This window comes from Ambystoma mexicanum, chromosome 8 (assembly GCF_040938575.1).
Source record: "Ambystoma mexicanum isolate Mex_15411 chromosome 8, UKY_AmexF1_1, whole genome shotgun sequence".
Lineage (NCBI taxonomy): Eukaryota > Metazoa > Chordata > Amphibia > Caudata > Ambystomatidae > Ambystoma > Ambystoma mexicanum.
The window spans coordinates 1055436680-1055463057 of record NC_090929.1 but is presented as its reverse complement, the minus strand read 5'-3'; the positions used below and the strand labels follow the sequence as shown (position 1 = coordinate 1055463057).

The 26378-nt window shown below is 45.5% G+C and overlaps 1 protein-coding gene across 1 annotated transcript in view; it reads right to left on the bottom strand.

The window, feature by feature from the left end:
* BMS1 (BMS1 ribosome biogenesis factor) overlaps positions 1-26378 on the bottom strand; it is a 798176-nt gene that overhangs the window by 744949 nt on the left and 26849 nt on the right. The window contains exon 2 of the mRNA XM_069611034.1: positions 4731-4941. Coding sequence (XP_069467135.1) covers positions 4731-4906 — 176 coding nt within the window. The 5' untranslated portion in view covers positions 4907-4941. The remainder of the gene's footprint in view (positions 1-4730; positions 4942-26378) is intronic.

The window sequence follows — 26378 nt, the reverse complement described above, 5'->3', positions numbered from 1 at the left end:
TCCGTTCCGTCCATTTCATCCGGTTCCATCTACTCTATCCGTTTGAACATTTCCTTCCCTAGAATTGAAAATGTCCTCCCCTAGTGGGATCCTGGGAAATTTAGTTCCAAGTGGGCTTGTAGTTTGTTTAGGCGGGGTTCCCCCATCAAGGGTTATCTAGATTTAAACCCAGTTTGGGCTTTGCTGTGGCATCACAACGCTCCATCCGCTTTCGGTAGAAGGTCTTCCACTTCGGCGGGTGAGGGTGCTTTGTGTTACAGGAAGCAGCAGCGTTTTGCAGGCTTCCTGGGCTCTCCACCCAGGAGACTAGGCGTTCGTCACATGGTTCATTGTTCTCTCTGCAAGGGAGGGGCTCCCTCCTATGCACTGCTGCATTATTCGCTCTCCGGCAGCTTCTCTCCTTTGGGGTCAGTATGCAGGTGCGTTTAAGTTCCTACGTAGGATGATGCCATTAGTCCAGGTCTTCACAAGAATGTGGTGGCGAATGCAGGTCAGAAACCGAGCCATTCACTTTAATGGGGCCCTGCATAATATCCTGTTTGACCCCATGTAACCAACAAACACTGCAGATTTATATAAAAAGGGAGGATGAATCTTTACTTAGGCTTTCTTTGTGGGGATGAGTGGTGGATTCAACCCCAATGGGATCCCGCTTGCCCTGTCCCCTAGGAAAGGGTTTAGTGTAGTGGGATCGCCTTCCTAGTCCCAAAGGAGGGGGGGGGGGGGTAACCCTTGGGGCCATGTAACAGTGGGAGTACTTCCTGCAGTGTTGTCATTCGGATTTTTTTAAGTTTGACATACTTGTTCGCTGGGTGCAGGTCTAACACAGGGCGCATGGTGAGATCCTTTTTGGGTACAAGGAAGTACACTGAATAAATACCCTTGTTTACCTAGTGAATGGGGACCACTTCTACGGTGCCCTTTTCCAGAAGGACTTAAAACTCTTCCAGCAGGATGTGCAGGTGTTCTGGCGGCAGACGTCTGCTTTTGAGTGGGTGGTATTGAGGTGGTCGATGAAACTCTATGCAGTAGCCATGGGGAGCGGTCTTTAACGCCCACTGGTCTGATGCAATACCCTCCCAGGCATGAATGAATATAAGCGACCCTGACTGGGGAGGTGTGGGAAGGGACCCGAATCGGCAAGTGACTTTTGAGGTGGAGGCCAGGGAGCCTCTAAGAATAGAGTTCCTGTCTCTACCCTTGCCCCTACAAGGACCTCTCTGTTGATACTGGCTGTTACCGGAAGAGCCTTGGCCGGAGGACCAGGGGGTACTTCCTGAGCCACATTGTCCATGGAAAGACCAGGGAAAAGATTGTCCACGAAAGGAACAGCAGGAGTTAGAGCCTTCACGTTGGTGGAAGGGCTTGGCCGTGATCTGGCTGAGTCATTTCAGCATTTCGTTCTCCTTCTTGGCAGTCTCCAGGGCTTCATCAACAGCTTTCCCAAAAAGGTTGGAGTCCTCAGCTGGTTTATTGATAAGAGGCTTGAGTTTCTGGTTTAAAGCTGGAGTTCTTCAACCAGACGTGTCTCTTAAGTAAAGTCCCCTGGGCCAGAGTGCGCCCAGCAGTCTCAGAAAAGACAAGAGTATTCTTTAATATGTTGTTAGTAACCTGTCTGCCCTCAGCTGATATCGTTGTAGCTTGCCAAGAGAGTTGTATTCTTTGCGATCCTAGTAAAATAGGCCTCACAGGCAGCGATTCGTTTACAGAGGGCATACAGTTTCTTACAAGCTTTATCCAGAGGGGCTTCTGCCATGGACAGTGGAACCCCTGCCCTCTTCCCAGTGGTTGTAACCACCAGGGGGACCGGTGTGGCATGACCCTGTATGTATAGTGGGTCGGAAGGTGATGGGTGGAATAATTATTCAACCCAAGGGTTTACCGCCCGTGTGAGGGATGGTGACAACAAGGAAGGAGCTATGCGCTTCTTTATAGAATTGAAGGAGGAGATGGTTTGACAAGTCTTGAGGATATCCTCAACAAAGTCAGAGTCTGGGGCTGCCTCATGTGTTGCGATATGAAAATGATTGGCCGCTCTTTTTAAAATAGCGTTGAATAACATTTGGTGATCTACAGGTGAAGACTCCCTCTTTAGAGGTGAAGGAGGGGGGGGATCTAGACAAATGATGTCTGGGTCAGGGGTATGTGTTGCTGATAGCCATGGGCCCTGATCCACTGACTGATGTTGATCCCAGTCTGTATCTTAATCAGCTGTGTCATGAGCAACTAGATGAATGTCCTTATAGGTATCCTCCTGCTCTGAGACATCAAGATGTCCTCCTGTTAGCCTTGTGCAGAGATGGGAAATTTCTGAAATGTAAGTGAAATGGGGCAGGAGTCCTCTTCCCTAGGTCTTTTGGGAGTGATGCATTTGTCTGAAAAGTCAATAAAATTTTGTCGATAGAGTTTTCAAATCGATGCAGAAGGGTCTGGAGGTGGAAAAGATTGCCCAGAAGGAGGAGATTTTCTTAATAAGGCGTTCGAGAGAGGCTGGGGGGCTTCAGAAATCGACGAGAGGGGCTGCCCTTGTGTTCTGTAGCTACCGAAATAATAGCCACAAGGCTTTCACAGATTTTTGGTGACTGAATGATGGCACCGTCCGGGTCAACGACTCCACCAAGGCCTTAGGTGCTTGTGCGCCCTTGGACGGTGTGTCGGCAACAGTTTTTTTTTTTGGGCGAATGCCTTTTCCAGAGGAATGCCCAGTCGCATGCCGCAAAGACAGTTGCATGGAGGGGGCCGAACCGCGAGGTTCGGGAGGCACCAAAGTTTTTGGCGGCCCCGTTGGCATTTCGCGCTTCGATGACTCAGTCGAGGAGGCCTTAGGGGTTGTGTGTTTAGGTATTTGTGGTGCGTGTGTGCCCTTGTCGCCGGGGTGTGAACTCCCCATAACAGAGCCGGTGGCCTGTGCCGGGGCCGGGCATTTGGGAGCCTGAAGGTTCCCCCGAAAGGTCGATGGCTTCCAATTCGGAGCCATGGCTGCCAATGGATTATTCGTCCGAAACGACGGCGCCAACAGGGGAATAGCTTTCGGCCTGCATAGCATAGGCCACCCACCGTTTAGTCCAACTGTCCTGCAATGTTTTTGTTCAAAAGAGCTTGCAGGCCTTGCATGAGCGCTTGTTGTGGTCTTGAGGCAGACACTGATTGCAACGCCGATGGGTGTCCTTCCAATGAAGCTTGCGTAACACGACAGGCAAAATTTAAAGGGCATCCTCTCCATAGCAGAGAGTGACGGCAGCCAGACCAAATAGAGAAAGAATGGAAAAGGAAATACATTCTTGAAGACTAAACCCAGGGCCCCACTCTCCCTACTGTAAGGGCATGGCCGGAGGGCCGACGCCACGTGGTCAACAGTCGTCGATCAGTTCACCAGTCGATGAGCAGTTGTGGATCTCTTCTGTGGCAGGAAGCCCATGAGGCAGTCATTGAGAAGATTAATCGGGAGACTAGACGACCGTAGGTCGTGGGGTCAAAATAAGCAATATTAACTCTTGCGAGCTCCGTTTTAGGCGACTAACTAGGTCGGCGGAAAAAAACAATCTGATGGACCCCGAAGCATGAGGGATTTTGGGTACACTGCGCATCACATTAGGGATAGTGTTACAGTCACGCCCATGTCGACGTCCCCTTTCGAGCTTCGAAAGAAAGATGCAATACTCCGCGATTACCACTAGATGCTGGACTATGAGCACAGCATGTGATTCTAAGCAGATTCACAAGCACAAGTATCTTTATTATTGCGTATTGTGGGATAATATCACCTGATGGTTTCATTTTTTCATGTGTGTAAATCCCTAGAATATTTGTATTTTTTTATACATTCCTATCTAAATTGAATTATAGTATGCTTCACCGTGCCTAACCTCTCAGAGTTCGCTGTTCACTATAACTAGGTTGCCTCCTAAATCTGTACACCAGGTCAGATTCTAGAAATTCATCTCAACAGTTAGTGGTTTAGCAGAAATATTATTGCCCATGTATTTCAAGGATAGAGATACAACAATTAGCAATTAATATAATTGGACTCATAAGCAGTAGCCAGTGTGGAAGATAAACCAATGAGGACAGCCCAGTACATTGAGAAAGGGCCTCCCAAAACCAAGCTCTCTGCAGAACTCAAGAGCAACACAAGTGATACACAGAAAAGCTCTACAAATATGCGCACCCAATCTCAGTCGTTTACGAAAGTTAGAAATTGAACTGGCAAGTACCTGCCACCTATTATTCAAAAGGTCAAGACAAGATTTTCAACTTGGAAATAGGTAATCGTTAGCCTTAAATCCGAGCCTTGCCACTGAGCAGCGGTGTATGTATTTTATCTTTTAAGGTCGGCCTATACCCTCTGGGTATGAGGTAAATAAACTAAGAGTTGAGGTGGAGGGTGGGGACTGATTTCTTTACATTTGAAAGTGTGGGCGTTTCCTTTTAAAAATGCGAGCCAATTGAGCCTTTGTTATTCGTAGATTCATAAAATGAAGTTGGATAATTTTAAACAGGTCATTTCAGAACTAAAGGCAAATGAACCGATATAACACAAGTTGTTACTAGGTTTGTTGTGCAGAGAAAAAACAGAACTGGTTGGGGGGCAAATAAAGCAAAATATTCCGATACATGAATGTAAATACAACATCCTCGCCCATTTTAAGAGTGTCTCGCATTCAGATTTCCAACAATGCTAATCATCAGCACAATCCTTTAGTGCCTGTCAGATAGAACGGAGCTCATACCTGTGAAAGGTCCTCGCCATCCGCACAGCAGACTGCACAGCAAAAGCACGGGGGTTTCTCTTCCGTGCATCTTCTTCATCACCTAGTCCAAGGTCCTTAAGATGCCTTTGCTTCTTCTTGTCAGACTTTGGCCCGCTGTGCTTCTTACGATGCTTTTTTTGATCCTTTTCCTCCATGTTTTGCTCTCTGCGGTTCCCAGCTCTATATAATGCTATAAAATAAGTGACAGTACATGTTGAGACGTTATTCACATAAACACGAAAACACAGATAATTTATTCTGTCTTGCCATCTGAACTCTCAATATACAGTTCTCTCCATTACTGCAGTTTTTGGACTCTATTCCTTCTCTACCTTCATTCTCAAACCACTGCAGGGGCTTGTTACAAATGCATGTATTATTTTCTCATGTATTCTAAACAATATGATGCCCTTTGGAATGTTTACATATAAAAAAGGTATACTTCCCTACATACCACATTTCAAGATAAATACATTTTGAAATCAATAGCATAATATTAGAACTCCCCATAAAAGTTCAGGAAAGGAGGCAACACGTGCAGCAGGCAAATAAACGTAAGAAGCCTTACTGCCAAGGCTCAAGGCCAAAATGTAGAAAAAGAAAACATGTTTGTCTTGAGACAATTGTTTTCTGATATTCGTTTTTCTTTCTTTTAAAGAAGACACACACGTCTGTTTCGGTTTGTTAATGTCCTCGTATTACACAACTGTAATGTTATTCATACAATAGGTTCTTGTTTCTTAAATTTCAATATGGTGCCTGATAAGAGATAGCGTTGCAGTTTCTTCAAATGAAACTTTAATGTCTCAATGGACCATACCTTGTCGAATTTTACACATGTAACCACAGCTTTAACAGGGGGTAACAAGATGTGTTGTAAAGACTTAAGGTGGACAACTGTATTCCTAAATGGTCACTGTTTGAGCCAAAGTATGAAAATAGATTGAGAGGTTGCTGTGAAATTATATTCAAAGACGACAGAGGCTCCAAAAAACATCCTCCCCAAATCAAACAACGCCTTAAAATTATGTGGTTTTCTTGTTTTCGGTGTAAGAAAATAGTAGTCGTTTTCATAGTGTGCTACATACGTCGCAGTACCACTAGTTAATTTTTAATTTAAAATGTATAATTTTGTTCAAAGGAGCCTCGTGGATTTTCTTTCTTCTGATAAGCAAGCACTGCCCATTTTCCAAATCACAGCCTAGATGATACACAGATACACAGAGATAAACGGTCTGGGGCTGTACAGGCAACAACTTAATGACATTGCAAACTTAGGTTATCGACAGAGCAGTTGTTACACGCGATGGGGTATGTCCAACTGTAAGGCCGGACACAGCTCCAGTGACCTTGAAATCTTTGACAGTTATAAAGCTCCCTTTTAGAGATTAGTTTACATCCCATTAGGTCTACTAGCTTGACATGCAAAAAAAAGTTTGCTTTTCTGTCGATAGTCGCATGTTCTTAACATCATGCACAACAAAGAGTGTGAAGCTAAGAATCTCCTTACCAGAGTTAATTATACAACTTCTTTGAGCATGCGTCTAGAAGTGAAGTGGTTTGAAATTGAGATTTTTCAGGCTTGCCTTATTTTGCATTCTTTTATTTACTGTGGAAAATAATGCTAAAATGATATTCTTTGGGCAACGTTCCTCTAACTATTTTCTGCTATTTGTGCATTTTGCAAGTAAGCTCGATAAGAGAGCATTATTGTAGGCATTGGAATCCAAAAAATATTTTTACCAAGCCAAGCTTGGAAAATAGGGGCATAAACAGCAGAGTGGATAGAAATCACTGCTTAACTGTGTAGCCAAGTGTTTGATCCTGAGCAAATAATGTCATTTTCCCTCGGATTCAACTGCAGAAATTGGAGTCATTGTAATTAAGTTAATACTATAAAAAAATAGATGCCCATGGAGTCAGCATATTACATGATTTAGAGACAAAATGATGCAACCCCGTGCTCCTCTGTTAGTGCCCACCCCCCGCCTCCCAAGGCATTTAACCATGAATTGCTTTACTGTTACCACTGGCCCTCCCTCAATCACATATAAGTCTCACCAGCCAGTCAGTGGCACAGATTTGAGTATAGTGGGGGGGACCGTATCAGAACCAACATGAATTTCCTCCACTGTTGCTGCCAATCACCAAAGTTGTTTGAGCTTCAAAGGTAGTGAAACTTAATAAAAAATTCTGCAATTGGGTATGGTTTCAACCAGTGGACAGGGTGCCATTCTGGTACCAGTATATAAGAAGGGGGACTAAAATTTACCACAAAACTATCGCCCTAGCTCATTGCTTAGGCAAAAAAGTGCTGAGTACGCCAAAGATTGTTTTGGTTACGTTTCCTATTTAACTTTTATTATCAAATAATGTGTACCCATCTTGTTTGACACATGTTTCGGCCAATGCTGCCTTTTTAAAAAAAGGGGGCTATTCATGAAATGAAACGCACTCAATTGGAAAATACAGAAACTTGTATACAAGGGATAAATCCCAAGCAGCTTACTTGTTTGTCCAGCTTCGCGGTGCACGGAACCACCGCTCCTACGCTTCCAACTGAGTGCGTTTAATTTCATGATTATCACGGTTTTTGAAATAGGCCGCAGTGTGACGAAACACGTGTCAAACATGACGGCCACCCTATTTGATAATAAAAGTCAAATCAGAAACGTAAAAACAAGCTTTGGCGCACTCTCCAAGTACTTTTTTGTCTTTTGCTAATAACTTTATTAGGGTGTGGGTATACCCTAGGGTTAGGGCGAATTCTCATAAATGTGCTAATTCCCTTCTACCTTAAAGACCCCCAGCTCTTTTGCTGGACTTTAGGACTTTAATCTTTATCCTGGAGAGAGAGAGACCTTTTTCCCCACACTCTCACGTATTTTTTCTGCGATTTAAACTCGGTTTCTTTTGGTTTTGGAGTCTGACAAACTCCAACTCTTTTTACATTGTGACACACAGCATCTTCAGTGCAGTGGCACAGGGAAGTCTTTACGATTTCCCAAAGGTTTAAATACATTTTCTTGGCTAAACTACAGTTTCCAAGAGCAGTGTAGTGAAATTGACCTTATTTACATTTGTAACTTTCTAGACCCAGCACACACTATCTTACAATAGGGTGCTGGAGGGGTTACTTAGCATCCCCTTTGCCTAGTTTCACATGTAATATTTTTATGTTGCCCTTTCTAGAATTAATGGCTGGTGGCATTGGTTTACTTTATTCTACCATTGAGAGTTTATACAGCGGGCTGCAATTGCAGCTGCAGTAAAGCACCCAAGGGTGCCCATTTTGTCAAAATGGCCCGGTCTTCTTTTTTCGCCATTTCTTGTTGGAAAGGTCCTTCTTGAAATGTACTCTGTGCGTTAAACCCAGTTTGGTCTCTGTTTGTTCTGTCTTTGGCAGGGTTCTCTGGTGAATCCCGCCTCTGGCTCCAGCGTGTCTGGTAGGACAGGAAGCGAGGGAAGTACCCGAAACACCCTGTGCTTAGTCTCCTTGGTTACAGGAATGCACCCAACGGTGATTGGCTGGCTGGCTGTTCTTGGAGGACAGCGACCCTGCAGTGTGACAGACAGCTAGGCTGCGAATGAATGGGAGAAACCTGCATAGAAAGCGAGGTTTTTTAGACAGAAGGCAGAGTCAACCACTGGACGAAGGAATCTGAAGAAGAACTTGGAAGAGATGCCTTCTGCAACTCCTGGACTGTTGGTTTGCCCAGTGAAGCCCTGCTGCAGTGCTGAAGCTCCGAATTCGCCTCGACTAGAGAAGACCTGCAAAGGACGACTTCTCCCCTTGGGTTGGTGGGACCAATCGACCCCAAGACAAACTCATCTGGAAATTCTCTCGAAGCTGGCTGTACTTCCATTGCTGCTGCAGGAACCAAATGCCAGGGAGAGGAACACCAGAATCGAGTGCATCGTTTTAAAGTCAGACCCGAGCTCCAGGAAGATCCTCCGGACTCCCATGAAGCAAGACTAACCAAGCCTGAGCCACCTCAACAGAGTGCTGGACCCCAGAAGCAAGGATAGCCCACAAGTTATCCAAGAACCGCAGTGATGCTATTCGCGAGTGCCACTGATCTGCCTATTGCTACCGCCGACCTTCAAAGTGTAGTGCAGGAGTCCCCAGACGTCCTCCCTCATGACCCCACGACTGAGGCCCAGGAACACAAGGATCCGCCATACTAAAACAGGAACAGCCGCCAGCTGGAACCAATTTCTTCAGACCTGAGATACTGTGAACTAAGGGTTACTTACCGCTTACTGTGTAGTTTGCTTGCTCTCAGTTGAGACTTGCATTTACTGCCTTTTGTAAAGTTGCTTGCAGCTCTGCCTTTCACAAGCCTCCCAGCTTGTGGCCCAACAGCGATTTCTTTTTCAACAAAGACTCCATATAACATTGCGCAATACTTACTTAGCTTCAAGAAGAACTTCAGCCTCCCCCTAGACTTTGCTCAATTGAAATTGGCTGTCCTGGCTCCCTGATAGACTATTCCAACCTCTGACTTTGTGCTTTGATCTGTCCCTCTAAAAAGCCACACATTCTTTACTTGTGTACCTGGGAAAGGGTTAACTTACAATGCATTGGGCGGTTCAAAAGTGCTTACCTGTTTGGGAAACTTGTTAATCATGGTTTCTTCCTCTTACCTTTTCCTTTTTTAATACCAAACTCTGTATTGCTCTAAATGTACAAGTGATACATCAATGTCCACAGTGTCCTAGTTAATGAAGTCACCTGAGGATGTAGGAAGTGTCTGTGTGCCATCCCAAATGGGCATCTACTGATTTGTTGAAACTAGTGTGTATTTTTGAAGTGTATTTTAAGAGTTACATATTTGCTCCCTTCTAAAGGCTTATTCAAACTGACTGTTAAATAAATAATTGTGTAATCAAGAAACCTTGGGTGTAAGTGTTATTTGGATACTGGTCACTGTGAAACGCTATGTTGCAACTCTACATCTCACATTGACCCCTCTTGAGATAAGCATGGCTGCTCAGTCACTCCACCAACTTGTGTAGTACATGCTTATACCAAAGTTTGGGTTAACTATTACAAGAGGACAAGGCTGGTGCAGTATCCCACAGGATACTGTATACAATCTTGCCTAACACCTAGGTACTCGCTTGAGTTACGGCTAGCCACATTTTGGACAAGTGGTGAGACCTGCCTCACATGCGGATCTGGTGGCGCGGGGTGACCGCTTTCTTACCCATCGGTCCAATTCTGCATCCAATTGCACTATCTCATTGCTTGACTGGTTGGGCAAAACATTTGGCAAGGTGCTACAGCCAAGACTGGGAGGTTGGTGCAACGTGCAAAAAGCATCCGATTTGCATACCAGACCAAGTATTTCCCCCAACTCTTGTTCTTTATAAATTTGTATCACTCAAAAGGCAACCAATCTATCTAGCCTTCATTGACCTGCAAACAGCGTTTGACACAGTAGCACGCCCCAAACTATGGAGCCGACTGGAACAGAAGAAGTTCTCTCAAAAATGTTGTTATTGTTAAAAAATGTTGGCAATAATACAAACGTATATACAAACCATAAAAAAGTTCCAATGTAAAGTGAGCAATAAATCTGCTCTGAAGTCCTGCTTTTTTTAAGGTTGTATACTAACGGACCTTTTCACAATTGACCTCGGGAGAATTGACCCCCCCCCCCGCAAACCCCCAGCGAATTCAAAACTCCCCGGAAACCCCCCACCCAATCCGCTTATATTATTTATAATCCAAAAACAACCCAATTCATATATAAACTAAAATAATAAGGTCAATTGTGCAGAAGGTCAATTAGGACCACTATAGTTCGGTCAATTAGGACAAAAAGGTCAATTGTAAAAGGTAAATTTGGGTAATACCTTTTTTTAAGACCTTACAGGCATCCCACTTAGCATACACAGACAGTGCAAGCTGTTTCTTTGATTCTTTGTTCTGGCAGCAATAAATGGTTGGTGACAAAGGTGATCCTATGTTTTAGGCTATATTCGCAAAGGTGGGAATGACTCAAAAAATGGTTGGCCATTTTAAATAAAGTCGATTAGTTCTTGCATTTGCGATAGTCAGTATTGGCATGGAAGATGGTATTATGCATCATGTTCTCTTAATTTTCAAATAGCATTAAGACAAAGAAAAGGAAGGATCCAAACCACTGCTCCAGTAAACATGCCCCAATACTGTGCATTTCGTCCTGACGAATCCCAGCCCCCCAATGTACCCTGAGAGGAGCCAGGAATGAGACACAGACGTAGAGGAGACATGACAGAGGAGTTGGAAAATGCCTCACTATTCCTAATATGGGAGGAATTTCCCTACCTCAACCAAAACTAATGGGTCCGTCCTGTGTCGAGATGACCAAACAAAACCATGTCCTGTGTCCGTAATCCTATTCAGGACCTTACACTCTTAAAATGACTCCAAGGTGAAAAGGGTATGGTCTCTTCATTTCTCAAAATTCTCAGAAGTTCAAATTCAAAAAAAGGGTTGCAAATGTTCCCAGTCCCAGGGTATAGCTTCCTTCCCCAGACTCCGTGTACCAATGCAACAAGTTCAAAAAGAAAAATCAGTTTTCCAAAAGGATTACTCTCGCCTTGGTGTATTCACTTCCTTCAGGGAAATAGTTCCCTTTCCCAAGCTTTCTCTTCACTTCAAAATCCTAAGGGTATCTTTCTAGGGACTCTTTTTCCCTTTTGCACACTTTTATAACAGTTCACAAGCTCAAGGGCATTGCCTTCTACGAGATTCTTCCTTCAACAGTTCACACAATAGTTCATACTCTGAAGGGCATGATCCTTCTTTGCTTGAGACACAGTACAATATGCATCCATATTGGTCTTCGCCCGGTATACTCCCTTTCAGAACTTTATTAAACAAACACTTACTTCACCTGGTATATTTATACACGCTCTCTTTAAGGTAAGGTTTTTACAACCCATTTCTTAGTTGGTCTACAAATACTTTCACTTCTTAAATGGCTTTGTTTTTGGTCTCTCGCTGCATATTTATGAAGCGACACACTCAGACAACTCAGTAACCCACTTGTGTTCTTTGGGTTTACCGGTAGTCTCTGGCGTCCCCTCGCTTCGATTACTTACACTGTGTTATTCCTACGAAGCAGCATATGTTCGCCAGCAACCTGGTAATCCACTTGTGTTCCATGTGCTTACCGGTTGCATGCAGCGTTCTTTCACTCGGGGCTGCTTCGGCACTTTGGCTCAGCGTGCGCCGCATTAAGCACTGCACCCTCACTGTGCCATCCTTCTCGGTGCATGGTTCCCACTGTTTTCTCCGCTTCAGCAGTGAACCATCTGCATCTCCACCTCTTCTTCCTGTATTTGGGTCTGCCTTCACATTGCCTGCCGAAAAGGGTTTCCCCTCCAACGTGGAGTTTGGCTTTGTTTCGGGTCACAAGGTAGACCAGGATCTGCAGCTCTCTCCTCTCCTCTCCTCTCCTCTCCTCTCCTCTCCTCAGCTGTAGCCGCACCGTATTTAAACATCCCGACTCGATTATACCTTTTCCAACAACTAGACTGCTGCACTGGACGCCCGGTCCTAGTGATCTCCATTACTCTGTCCTTACTCGTGTCAGTGGTTATGGGAGCATTTCTTGAATGGAGTTGAGGAGTGGACACTGAACTTCATTGGAAGCAATCATCATTGATCCCTGCCTCTTCCTCATCTCAGTTGTCAATATATTATCCCAATGGGAGTTTAGTTAGGGGAGTTTGGGGAGTAACCAAAGTAGATCGACCAAGAGTTTGGGGAGGAGTGCTGTTCTTCCTGGAGGGGACAAAATTTGAATTTTAGTGATTAGCAGGTTTGGTTGGAATACCGCTACCATTTGCTCCGGTGTTCCACTCCAAGGGAATAGAGTGGCATGCTCATTAACCGCAGGTTCCATTTCTTGAGGGGAGCAGTTTTTCGAAGACACTAAGTCCTTTGAAAGTTGGACATTATCCCATAAGGACTCACCCTTGGTCTGTTCACAATCAACTGTCTCTTCTAAGGAATAAAGAAGATTTTTGGGGGTTCCACTTTTCCCAGATGAACTTTCAGGAAACATTCTCTCCTTCACTTTTCCATGGATCTCATTAGAGAGATGTTCCTATAGGTTTTCATAATCCAAGCTATCCACTAACTCACCTCTTCTGATCTTAACTGGGGTTGAAGAGAAGTTTAAAAGAGCCCATTTCAGTTTGTCTCCACAGGAGAGGAGGGGGCATATCTTTAACTCTTTCGCTATGGGACATAAGCTTCCCCACCAGCTTTGCTGCATGTTATCTGCAAATCTAAAGAGATTATTGCGTAGTCCATCACCTGCAACAGCTATTCCCACGGCCAGAAAAGGTGAAAGTGTTTCCATCCACAGCTTCCTCACCTGTGAGGTCAAAAGATGGAAGGTAACCTCCAGCCTAGGTGGCTATGGGGTTCATGGTCTCTTAATCGACTCGGACCTTGTGGTCTTGACCCAACGAAGTGGGGTTGATCGGTCTCGGTCTCTGGGGTAAATGACCCATTGATGGAAAAGATTATGTTACTTCACTCTTTTCCAGATGTTACCACCGTGGGGCTAGAGTTTACATTATCCAGCATACTAGTTATGTGGGATCCCCAGTTTTGGTCAACTGAGCCCGATCCCACTTCTGAAATCATAGATGAGGAGCCAGGAATGAGACGCAGACACAGAGGAGACACGTTTGTGGCTACAGACTTTTATTAAAACAAATGGGGTGTTGGATAATGCTTCACTATGCCTAATCTAGGAGGAATTTCCATACCTCAACCTAAACTAATGGGTCTGTCCTGTGTCCAGCTGTCCAGAACAAAAGTGCGTCCTGTGCCCGTAATCCTACTCTGGCCCTCACTCTAATATAACTCCAAGGTGAAAAGGGTATTGTCTCTTGATTTCTCCAAGTGCTCAGATGGCCAAAGTTAAACACAACGGTTCACATCCAATGAAAAGGTTTCCAAATGGACAATGTTCACAGTTCCAGGGAATAGCTTCCTCCCCAAACTCCTTGTACCAAAGCAACAAGTTAAGGAATAATCAGTTTTCCAAGAGGATCAATCTCCTAGTGTATATTCACGTGCTTCAGGAAATAATTCCCCTTCCCCAAACTTTGTCTGTACTTCAAAATCCTAAGGGTATCTTTCTTCCTAGGGACTCGTTTTTCCATTTGCACACTTTTATAGCAGTTCACAAGCTCATGGGCAGGAACCTCCTTGAGATTCTTCATTCAATAGCTCACACAATAGTTCATACTGTTGAGACACAGTATAATACACACCCATATTTGTCTTCACCTGGTATACTCCATTGCCAAGACTTTATTACACAAACACAGTAAGGTTTACGCCCATTTGTTACTTGGTCTACAAATACCTTCACTTCTTAAATGGCTTTGTTTTTGGTCTCTCGCTGCGTATTTATGAAGCGGCACACTCAGACAACTCAGTAACCCACTTGTGTTCTTTTGGTTTACCAGTAGTCTCTGGCGTTCCCTGGCTTTCAATACTTTCATTTTGTGTCATTGCTAAGTAGCGGCATACATGTGTCAGCAACCGGGTAACCCACTTGTGTTCCATGGGTTTACCGGTTGCCTGCAGCGTTCCTGCACTCCTGGCTGCTTCAGCGTATTGGCTCTGCATGCGCCATGTTAAGCGCTGCACCATCACTGTGCTTTCTTTCTCAGTACACAGTTCCCACTGCTATCTCCCCTCAAGCAGAGAACCATCTGCACCTCAGCTTTTTCTTCCTGGATTTGGTCTGGCTTCACGTAGCCTGCCGCAGCATGTTTCTCTCCAGCATAGTGTTCAGCTTTGTTACAGGTCACAAGGCAGCGCAGCATCTGCAGAATCTCTCCTTCTCATCAGCTGTAGCCAGGCCATATTTAAGCTTCACAGCTTGATTATACCTTTCCCCAACAACTAGACCGCTGAGTTGGTGATGTCCGTTACTCTTTTCTTTCTCAGGTCAGTGGTTATGGGACCGGTGTTGAGGAAGTGGCCACTGAACCTCATTGCTCCCTGCCTCATGCTCGTCCAAGCTGTCAAGATTGTTATCCCTAATAGGAGTTTTGGGAGTAACCAAAGTAGATCTACCAAGAGGTTGGGGAAGTGTGTGACAATATGCCATTAAGGCATCGGGAATAGAAGCAGCATCCCTGAAAGGGAAGGGGGGGGTATGTGGCTTCCTCCACCAATGCCCAATCATCTCCCCAAGGTGTACCTCCCTCCAGGAGGTCCTGCCTCATATAGCCGCCACCAGTGTTGGGATCAGGTAGCGGATGCCGTTCCCTGGCCACTTAGGGAGAGACTAAGAAGTGAGGACATCACTAGATTCCTCACAACCCCCACCCCAGATTGCCTAGAATAGTCCTGCTTTGTCTATAGTCCTTCCTCTGATCAATCTGCTGCTCTTTTTGGCAAGAAGGCCCACCAAAACAGACCATAATCAATGTGAAGGACCAGAAGCATTATCGCAAGTTACTGAAGAAAGTCTTCCCGGCATTGACTCCATCGGCAGCTGTAATAAAAATAAAATAACGAGGACAGGAAGTAGTGGGTGGAATACTACCTGCCTAGATGCCATTAATAGGACCACGACACTGCCCAATAACGCTCTCACTAATCGACATTCAATGAAATAGCAGGAAGGGGTCCTATTATGCAGGTTTCAAAGCATGCTCAGGACGCACCATAAAGTGCTCACAATGGGTTTTCAATAGAACCTATGAAATGCTCCATCATTGGACAATTCCGCTGATCTAAGACTATCCTCCAGCCTGGCTCCAGATCAAAACTCCTTTGATGCTATGGCCTCTAGTAGAATCGGCACCTAAAAGAGAAATGTCAACACCAGCCTGAACCAAAACTGCAGCGCACAGAGGAGCTACCAGACACACGTGAGTATTATCAGCCGAACCAGAATTTAAAATGTCATTGTGGGAGCAAGGTGTGCATGTAGCACACACGCTGGTTTGCCTGCCCAGACCAACCCCTCCAACCCCCAATCGCTTCCAATGCCCGCCCTCAGAGCTGAATTGGTTCCCAAGAGGGTCATGGGGCACGGAACACCTCTACTTACTTACCAAACTCTGGGCCACCGTCAAAGGGTACAAACAAAGTTTGCCTTCCTGTGGGCATTTACAATCCTCCCGTTTGTCTGGTGCCACAGTTTATTGGTCATTGTTTAGGAACAGGAGTTGGAGGACGTCTGGTGGGATCACCTTCATCTAAGTCTGGAGAATGGAGGCAGATGTGAAGGATTGAATGAGAGACCAGGAACACAAATAGACGTATTGGAAATTAACCTACTCTGAGTTGCACTATGAGGAAGCCAGAGGAGTGGGATTGGCAGAAGGCCTACAAGTGAAAAGGAAGGGGTGTTAGTGCAAGTTATTATGGACCTGGCCCCTGGCAGAACAAGGACGCACCCACGACTAATGGAGATCCGTGTTTGCTTGAATACTGCATAGAGTTCATGCAAGTCCAGTGCAAAGCGGAATCGTCTATTCATCTCCCTAAACCAATCCACCACTGGTCAATCCCACGTTGTGATAGCGTGACATGGCCGGGTTCCAAGATGAATGCAATCTAAAGGTAATCCAATCTCAATCCGTATAGTCAGATTGCTGGGTGGAAAATACGGTACCATGTAGCAGGAATCCGAAGTTGGGAACAAAGGCTGGAATCAAAGACGAGGAAGTCAAACAGGAAACTGGAATTCACAGAGTAACTGTTAGAATACCAACTTCAATTAGAAGCACCCGTCCTCTTTTAAAGGAGCACAACGATATGCAAGCATGTACCGCTGCATATCCAGTTTCCTGGACAACGGGAACATAGGTGGTGTGGGCGCAGTCTGGCTAGACGCTCCTGGAATTGAAGGAGCTGCCATGGTAATCGCCAGGAATGCGGAACATAGCATGAAGGGCCACGCTGTCTACATAGCAAAGAGCACACCCTGTGGTGAAGTGTAACATCAAGATACTTCCTTTTTGTGGAATTAGGCAATTGCTATAAATACCTTGGGGTTTACCTTGACAACAAGTGGGTGACACAATGGGATGAAACTAAAACAAAATGCACGAAGATGTGTCATGCTATTAGTCACTTCATTGGTAATCAAGGTTGGTGCTCCATTAAGACTATCTTTTTGCTGTACACGGCTAAGATCGTGCCATGCATGCTTGATGGAAGTGAAGTATGGGGAGCGAAACTTAGTAGAGAACTATCCAAACTAGAGGCTAACATTTTTGTGCATATTGTTTAGAATGTCTAAAGCTCTCCCTATTAAATATTTATCATTGGAATTTAACCTAATGAGCACAGCAGCCAGAGTAGAATATAAGCTTGCCACCAGCTTTGAGACCCCGTTACATCTAGCTAATGATACTATTATGGTAGAAGTAATGCAGGCTTACAAGCTATTAGTACATGTAAAACATTTGGTCGACTAGGTCACCTGTGGGCTAAACACCGCAGCTCGGTGCACCGATATGAGCTTGAGAGCCATGGTCTATTGTCTGCAGCCTGGAAAAGTAAGCATAAAAGGGACGATCTGCTCCCATAAGACAGAATGGGAGCCTGTACAGCTCTCTACTAATAGCAAGGCTGGAGTTTTTATTCAATCCTTGCGAACATGCCACGAAGTTCCGGGACATATCAGTGCCTGCCCTAATAGTGTTACTGTTGGAGCATATATCTTTTGTTTAAATGAATGCCTCAGGAGTATTAGCAATCACATGCGTGAGATTTGGCATTGCCTGGATGGACTGCCTACATAGGCTATGCAGTGAGGATATGATCGAATCTGCAGAACACATTATGATCTACTGCAATAGCTTGACCTATCTTCAAAACCAGTATGTGAAAGCTTATAACAATATGAAATGGGATGAAGATGTCACTGTAAGATGAAATTGATTACTTGAGGGTTTTATTTGCTGTATGTATTGAAATTTTAACCAAATTATCCGATGGGCTATTTCCATCTAAATGTATGGAAGTGTTGCACATTTTATCGTTGAAAGGTTTTATTGTGTTTAATATGTTTACACGTTTGTATGTTTTATAAGCAAAGCTAACAAGCTAGAAGCGTATTGTTAAATAAATAAATGTTATATTGAAGTTGGGGAAGGGAACCCTGAGACCTGCTTCAATAAACTGTATTAAACTTGGAGATGGGAATCCTGACATTTAAAAGGTGTGGAACTGTAGTACCTTAGGTCCAAGAGAATGCAACAAACACTGTGGCAAACTTGTTGGTACTTGGGGGGCGGAGCTTAACAATAAGCCTGAGCTGGAAATGGCTCAGGACTTTACTTTTGGAACACTGTCTAGTTTATGGTTGACATTCCTACACATTGTTTTGTTTTAGTTGCGAGGGCAAGCATAGGTTTTGGACACAGACAGACTTTTGAGTTGAACCTACCGGCACAAACTATCTTTAGTTTGTTTAGGTAGGGCAATCTCACCTTAGCATAGGGCAAGTTAGGCCCTACTCCATCCTGACATTTAAGTTAATAAAGGTATTTTTGTTACATTTAATCTGTTTTCTGCGTCTCCTTCCATGATGCCAACCTCACTACATAGAAGATTACAAATCACTCAATGATCAATCCCATCCACTGTTCCTGATCTACAAATCGCCATACTACAAACCCAAGTTTGCCACGAATCCCACTGAAGCAATTGCAAATCTCTCCAACCATCATGTCAACATAGTCGTCTTGGGGGACTTCAACATCTAGTTCGATAGAGAAAATGAAACCACAGCAAACTTCCTCAGCGCCCTACTGGAAACCCACCACGTTGAACAAATAGCAAATGGCCGCACCCACAGTGCTGGACACACCTTAGATGCAAAGGACTCACGACTGCTGCTGCAACGCTACCAATCATATAGAGCGGTCACCATATGAACCCATTCACTGTCAAATTCCAAGCCGCATGATGCCCGCAAGCATAAAATTCCCTACGACAAACAAAAGAGAGTCTTGACCTGGAAACGCTAACGGATCTACACTGGAATCAACCAAACAGCTCCCAGGTAAATAAAAGGACACCAGACTCTGTGGAAGAGAAACTAGACACCTAGATTACAGACGCCCTAGACCAATTATCACCTGCAAAACTCTTCAGACCCACTTCAGAGAAAATTGCAGCAAGATGGTTCACAGAACAACTGAGGAAATTCAATAAAACAAACTGCAAAAACAATGAAAAAAACACTCAACCAATTGGACAAAAACAAATACTGACAGCAAATCTGAATGTACAAATTAGCAGCCTGCGAGCCAGAAAATAAAAATAAGCATTTTGCACTAAAAGAATCCATTTGGCTACAAAGCCACAAAAATAATTGTTGTAAATCATCAGGGAAATTAAACCTTGTGCAACAAATGCGTCCTACCATCACAATACCTATGTGACACATTCAATGCAAGCCGCACTACCCAAACATGCCCCCAGAACCGCCAGAAACCAGCACACCACAGCCCAACACTCAATCATTTCGAACCTATAAGTATGAAGGCATCACCAAGTAGACAAACAGGTTCAAGTTTGGCTCTCACATTTTTTATTAAATTAAAATGCAGGATGGAGTAGGGCCTAACTTGCCCTATATTAAACTGGGATTTCCCTACTTAAGGAAATCTAAAGATAGTCTGTGTCGGGAAGTCCACATCAAAAGTTGGTCTGTGTCCAAAACCTGTACTTGCCCTCACAACTAACTGTATACAATGTGCAGGGATGACAGCATCAAAATGAATAGTGTTCAAAATAAAGTTCAGAGCTTCGTCCAGTTCTTGGCTTGTAATCCGTTTTCCCTTCCCAAAGTTCAAACAATTCTCAAGGTATCAGGATTTCCTTCCCCAAGAATTAAAATCTTCCAGATTTTCGAAAGAACAGCACAGTTCCCTGGGACACGTCCCAGCTCTTTGGATGTCGCCAATTCACATAGGCAGTTCTCTTTTGCTTCAATATCACACCACAGGTTATTGCCAAGCCTAGGCTTCTTTATGGATAATGATTGACTTCCCCAAACAGAGCACTCAGTCTAGGCGCAGTTGTTGGTCCACCCATTACAGGCCACGCAACCAGTTCCCTTTCAAAGTAGCTTTCCTCCACTGCTTCCTTGCAACAGTGATGGTGAGTTGATTGCACTCTGTGGCTTGGTTAGCCAACATGCACTCCGCTTTCTATGGTCTTCTGACTCTTGCAAATATAGGTTTCCTTTTTAACCTGTAGTCTCTTGGACTTCTAGCTTTAGCTTTGATTAATACTTGACTTCTTATCTTATACCCTTCTTGGTATGCTTTGACTTTGCCGATAATTGTATTTCAACCAATACGGTCTGTGGTATCTGCCACATGCACCCCCTTTCTTTCGCTCCATTCATGAATACTCAACACTTGTCTTTACTCTGTTCGGCATTCAAAAATGCCTAGTATTATTTTCAGTTAATTCAATATTCAAAAGTACTTGTTTCCGCATTTAAAAGTACTCATAATGGTTTTCAGTGCGATAATCGCCAGCACTTGTTTCAGCATTAAAAAAAACTTGTACTGACTTTCCAAAATAATGTTAATGCATTTCCGTCTGCCAGCCCGGTGCTTCCCATTCACGCAGTGGTCGGAGCTTGCGGCGCTGCAAGGTTTCCGTTGCTCCGGATTCTCGTCTGCTCGAACAGGACCTCTCCCTTCTCCGAGTGGCTTTCTGTGGCGTTGCTCCCCAGCAATGCTTTGCCTACAGCCCAGGACTTCTGTGACCGCTTTGCTCGTTCACGCCTGTCTTCCACACACAATCCGTTACTGGCCTCCAGCTTTCCTCAGCGCTGCTTCCTGCTGCATTGGCTAATGGGTCTCGAGCGCTCCACTTGCCACACCACTGCGCGGGAGTAGCTTCCCCAGCGGCTGCCTCGGCCTCCTTGGCTCACACTGCCTCCAGAGCCAACTCCATTCAAAAGCAACGGTCGGGTTTTAATGTGCCCACCAACATCCTAACTACAGGAAATACTAGACCGCTCACCATCAGAAAGGCAGTTCTGTCTCTCCCGTGTTGTCCTCCTCGTCCCAGTACACATCCGAGGCTAATAAATGTTTGTGTGAACAAATGGAGGCTGCCAAATATCTATTACTAAAAGGGGGCGTATATGCATTTGTCTCCTTCAAATGAGGATATTACTTGTCCCATTGTTGGCAGTGTTTCTGGGCGACCGTTTGAAAGGAAGAAAAGTGGAAGGTCTGGCAGCAGCCTACAAAGGCTTGGGGGAATAGAGGGTTCAATGTGAAAAGTGGATACCATGTCTCACCTAAGGACGCCCTCTCCCAAGTTCCCTCTACCCAGCTGATCCTCCCTCGCATACCCATCCCCAGAGTTGGGATCCAAAAGTGAAGGCCTTTCCCTGGCCACCCGACAGGAGGATTCTGGGGAAGAAGTAGTGAGGACGCCCTCAGGTACCTCACATAGCCTTTCCCCGGTGCAGGTTGGACCTAAATGTTTCACAGGGAAACCGGGAGAGAAAGTAGACATGGTCCCGATCTCGACCCTTCCAGTGTTCTACTATGAAACAATATGGGTGAAGGTCCAAAAACCAGCACATAATTCTTGAGCAGGATTCTTTACGCTGGCTGATCTACTCTAAAAGGAGAATGATCAGTAACAAGTCTGAATTTGCACCTAAAAAGATATTTTAGATGGAGTATGACCAACTTGATTGCCAGTACCTCTAGTTCAATAACTGAATAGTTCTTCTCTCAGGGGGAACAACTTTCTAGTGATGTAGAGTATAGAGTGTTCTAGCCCGTCGTGATCTTGAGAGAGGACAGCTCCCAGCCCCATTAAAGAGGCATCTGTTTGCAGAATGAACTCTTTAGAGAAGTCAGCTACCTTTAAAATGGAGCTCTTACAAAGAGTCTGCATTAATGTGGTATATTATCTCATAAGGTCCATAGTTTATCCACTAGCACCCAACTATGCCCATGGTCGGATCATTTCTTTGTAAACATCACGATTAGGCTTACAAACTCTCCTCCAAGACTGGATACCAATTCCTGGTTAGAGATTACTTGACGGAACATTTAGAACGCCTTGGACATTGCCTTCTCCACTCTTCTTCTCAACCAAACTAGGTTATATTGAAGCGTTTGTAAAATCCCCTGTCCTAGCTTCTCACTTATCTACCATTAAGGACACCATGAGAAACCATTAAGAAAACATGGTTTAGTGATGAGATCGCGGAAGAAAAATAAAAAGAGCATTTGAACGAGAATGAAGGAAGAATTTCTGCCCGACTACTTGGAGAATTTTTTTTTAAATGTAAAACAACAAAAATATAAACACACCATTATTGAAGATAAAAAGAAAACCTATAACATACGTATTGATAATGCCAAAAATCGAACTCAAAGTGACTGTTTAAAATTATTAAAGAATTTGAAAGTCACTTATCTCCCTTTTCACCTGTTGCCAAAGATTCTATACGGGGCCAACCCATTCAGGATGAATTTGTGAATAAAATTGCGTGTCATCGTCTATACATTGCTGACCAACTGGCTACCCTAGAAACTAACAACAACCTCACTATTTAAGACAGCACACACTTGGCCAAGCTAGCAACCCTCACTAAATGTATTTTTCATAGCTGTTCGGAAAGTGAGGTCTTAGAAATTGCTACTAACATGAAGTCCACATCTTTTTTGGGGGGACTCATGACCCGCTGACATTCTCAAAGGCTCCCTAGACGTTCTGATACCAGGGATCACAAAAATGATTAGTTTCATTTGAGTCAGGCACTGTACCTGCTGTCCTGAAGGATGTCTGGGTTAACCCTCTTTTAAAAAAGGACACACTTGATCCTGCAGTTCCCAAGAATTATAGGCCAATCACTAATGTTCCATATTTGTTATAGATCTTGGACAGAGTGGCATACTTACAGCTCCAGAAGTTCATAGAAGAAAATAATCTCCTAAATACTTACCAATCTGGTTTCAGATCCCAACATGGAACAGAGACAGCTCTTCTCAATCTTAAATCTAACATCGTGGGAATCATAGAAAGAAGTCACCCAGCCTTACTCTTGCTATTTGATCTCTCTGCAGCATTTGATATCATTGACCACGATGTATCACATAACAGATTGTTAACTATTGACAACTGTTCGGAAAATGCAGCCCAGTGGATTAGGTCCTTTCTTGGTCCTAGAACATCTAGAGTGGCCATTGACAGAGGTCAGGCGAACCCCATCTCTTTGACCTGGGGTGTGCTGCAGGGGTCATGTCTATCCTCTTTGCTTTTTAATGTCTATATCAGGCCATTAATTGATCTTGACGGTCTAGGTGTCCAGTTTGCAAATTATGCAGGTGACACCCAGATCCTGTTCGAACTATCTGGGGATTATTCCAAGGATACTGCCACAGTGAATCAAGTCTATAGCAAAATCCAGGCTTGGGTGGTGCAGAATTCCCTTTCACTTACCACCAAGACTGAGCTGCTCATCATGGCCTCTGGTCCTCGATTGAAGAAGCTCAATACTCAGTATGCACAGTTTGAAGTTGCCGATAGAACAATCAATGCGATTAAATCGTTAAAAACTCTAAGGTCCATTCTTGATGCTGATCTATCAATGAAGCAACTAGTATCACAGTGTTCATCCTGAGGACATGTAATCAAACTGCTCCACCAGATCAGGCCTTACCTCTCCATAGAGAACATATCTCTCCTGGCATCCTCATTCGTGAATTCACGATTAGACTACTGCAATAGTCTACTGATCGGTACTTCACATGGAAACCTACATCATCTCCAGACTACTCAAAATGGGGCTGTGAGAGCAGTGTTTGGACTATCTAGGCGTGATCATACTGCATTGGCTACCAGTCAAGCAGTGAATTAGACAAAATCCAGTCCCTCACACACAAATGCCAGAACCTGTGTGCTCCTCAATATTGTACTAAGAGACTACCATTGAAACCACCCCGCCGGGTGCTATGCTCCTCGGACAATCTTAAACTGAAGCAACCCCAATTTCGCCTGAAAAGATTTGGTGACTCTAGTTTTGAATTCCATGCTCTGTGAGAATTGAATGCCTTGCCCCCTGCTAGTCAATCATCTCAATCACTGACAATGTTCAAGAGAAGGAACAAGTTACTTACCTGCAACTGTTGTTCTCCAGCATGGGTCTGGCATGGATTCACATGCTCATGAATATTCCCCGTCGTCAGGCTGGGAATCCTCGGTAAAGAAAAAACCAGTATCAGTTTCGTTTCTGATCTGTCTTTCGTAGTAATAACCAATCACTGGTCTCTGCGTCATACTGACCACAGCCAATGACTGCCCTCTACCTAAGCACCGCCTACGGCAGCCATCTTCAGATTTGGAAGCACGTGAAGTGGCAGTATGACCAAGTGAAGAGCCGCAGAGGGGTAGGCGGGAGGGTTCGCATGTGAATCCATGCCAGACCCATGCTGGAGAACAACGGTTACAGGTAAGTAACTTGTTCCTTCTCCAGCATGGGGTCTGGCATGGATTCACATGCTCATGAATAAAGAATACATAGCAGTACACACATGCACAACCACGGGAGGTGGCAAAGGCTCAACATTAAGCATTGCATCAAACTCAACATTAAGCATCTTACCTCCTCACCAGGCTCACCTCAGGCGAACAGGTTGCGCAGCACTGCTTGGCCGACCCTGGACTCCTCCCTGGAATCCCGATCGACGCAGTAGAACTTCGTGAAGGTGTGCGTCGACCTCCACATAGCAGCCCTGCATATGTCCAGCAGGGGCACACCAGAAAGGAACGCCGTGGTAGCTGCGATCGCTCTGGTGGAATGGGCTCTCGGACAGCCGGGCAGCGGTCGGTTTGCCAACCGATGACAGTACATGATACAGCCGGAGAGCCATCTGGAAATGGAAGCCTTCGAGAGAGCCTTCCCCTGATTGACAGGTCCAAAGTTCACAAAGAGTTGTGACGTCTTGCGAAAACACTTTGTGCGGTCCACGTAGAACTTCAGCGCTCTAGCCACATCCAGCGAGTGCAAAGTCCTCTCAGCCGGCGACGAAGGCGACGGGAAGAATACAGGCAACACCAAGGGTTCGTTGAGATGGAAGTCCGACGGTACCTTGGGCATGAAGGAGGGGTGCGTCCTGAGCACTACCCTCGTGTCGTGAAAAGTCAAGTACGGGGCCTTGCAGGAAAGGGCCTGGATCTCTCCCACCCGTCGTGCGGAGGTGATGGCCACAAGAAACGCTGTTTTCCACGACAGAAACTTCAACGGGCCGAGTGCAGAGGCTCCAACGGAGGTCCCATGAGCTTGGTCAGCACCACGTTGAGCTCCCACGCCGGGGCCGGAGCCTTCACCGGCGGGAACGATCTGAACAGTCCCTTCATGAACTCTTTCACCAGACGATGAGACCACAAGGACGTCCGTCCTGTGGTTCTGGTGTATCGGGAGATCGCAGCAAGATGAATCTTGATGGACGCGTGTGCCAGTCCAGCTTTAGCCAGCGTCAGCAGGTACGGCAGAACTTGGGGAGCCGTAATCCGTAGAGGGTTAATCTTCTGTGCGTGGCACCAGACAGAAAACCTCTTCCATTTGTGTCCGTAGCATTTAAGAGTCGAGGACGCCCTGGCCTTTGCAAGAACCTCTCTGCAGTCGGCCGGTATGTCGTATCCTCCAAACTCTAGCGCTGCAGGAGCCAGGCCTGCAAGTTCAGCGATTTCTGGTCGTGGTGGAGGATGGCGCCTCCTTCCCTGGAGAGCAGATCCGCGTCCACCGGCAGCTTGATTGGCGGGGACGCTGACAAGTCCAGAAGGTCCAGGAACCATATCTGCCTCGGCCACGCAGGTGCGACGAGGATCATCCTGCACCGTGACCTCTTGAGCTGGTTGACGATCCGGATTAGCAGTGGCAAAGGAGGGAACGCGTAGAGGAACAGGCCCTCCCAGGGGAACGAGAAAGCATCGCCCATGCTCCTCGCCTGGGGAAACCTGCTAGCGAACCTCCGGCACTTGGAGTTCGTCGCCGTCGCGAACAGGTCGATCTGGGGTGTGCCCCACCGTCGGAAGAGACGATCCACTAGATCATGCCGTAGTTCCCACTCGTGGCACGAGCGCAGCTCCCTGCTGAGTGAGTCGGCGATGGTGTTTCTTATCCCTGCCAGATGAAACGGCACCAGAAACATCCCTTGGGCGACTGCCCAATGCCACAGGTCCTGCGCCTGGACAGTGCTGGGGACCTGGTTCCGCCCTGTTTTCTGATGTAAAACATGGTGGTGGTGTTGTCGGTGAAGATCCTCACCACCTTGCCCTTGAGGGACGGAAGGAAGGACCTGAGGGCCCAAAACACTGCAAGGAGCTCCAGGACGTTGATATGTAAGGATTTCTCCGTCGGGAGCCAAAGGCCCCTTGCGTGCAGATTTTCGGTGTGCGCTCCCCACCCTTCCAGGGAGGCATCCGTGGTCACTGTCTCCTGGTGGGCTGGGGTCTGGAAGTCCATGCCCGCCGTCAGATGCGCGCGGGTGCCCCACCACCGGATCGCTCGTCGGAAACTCTCGTCGAGTGTGATCCTTTCCTCGAAGCTGCCCGTCGTTTGGATCCAGCGCGCGTCCAGGAAC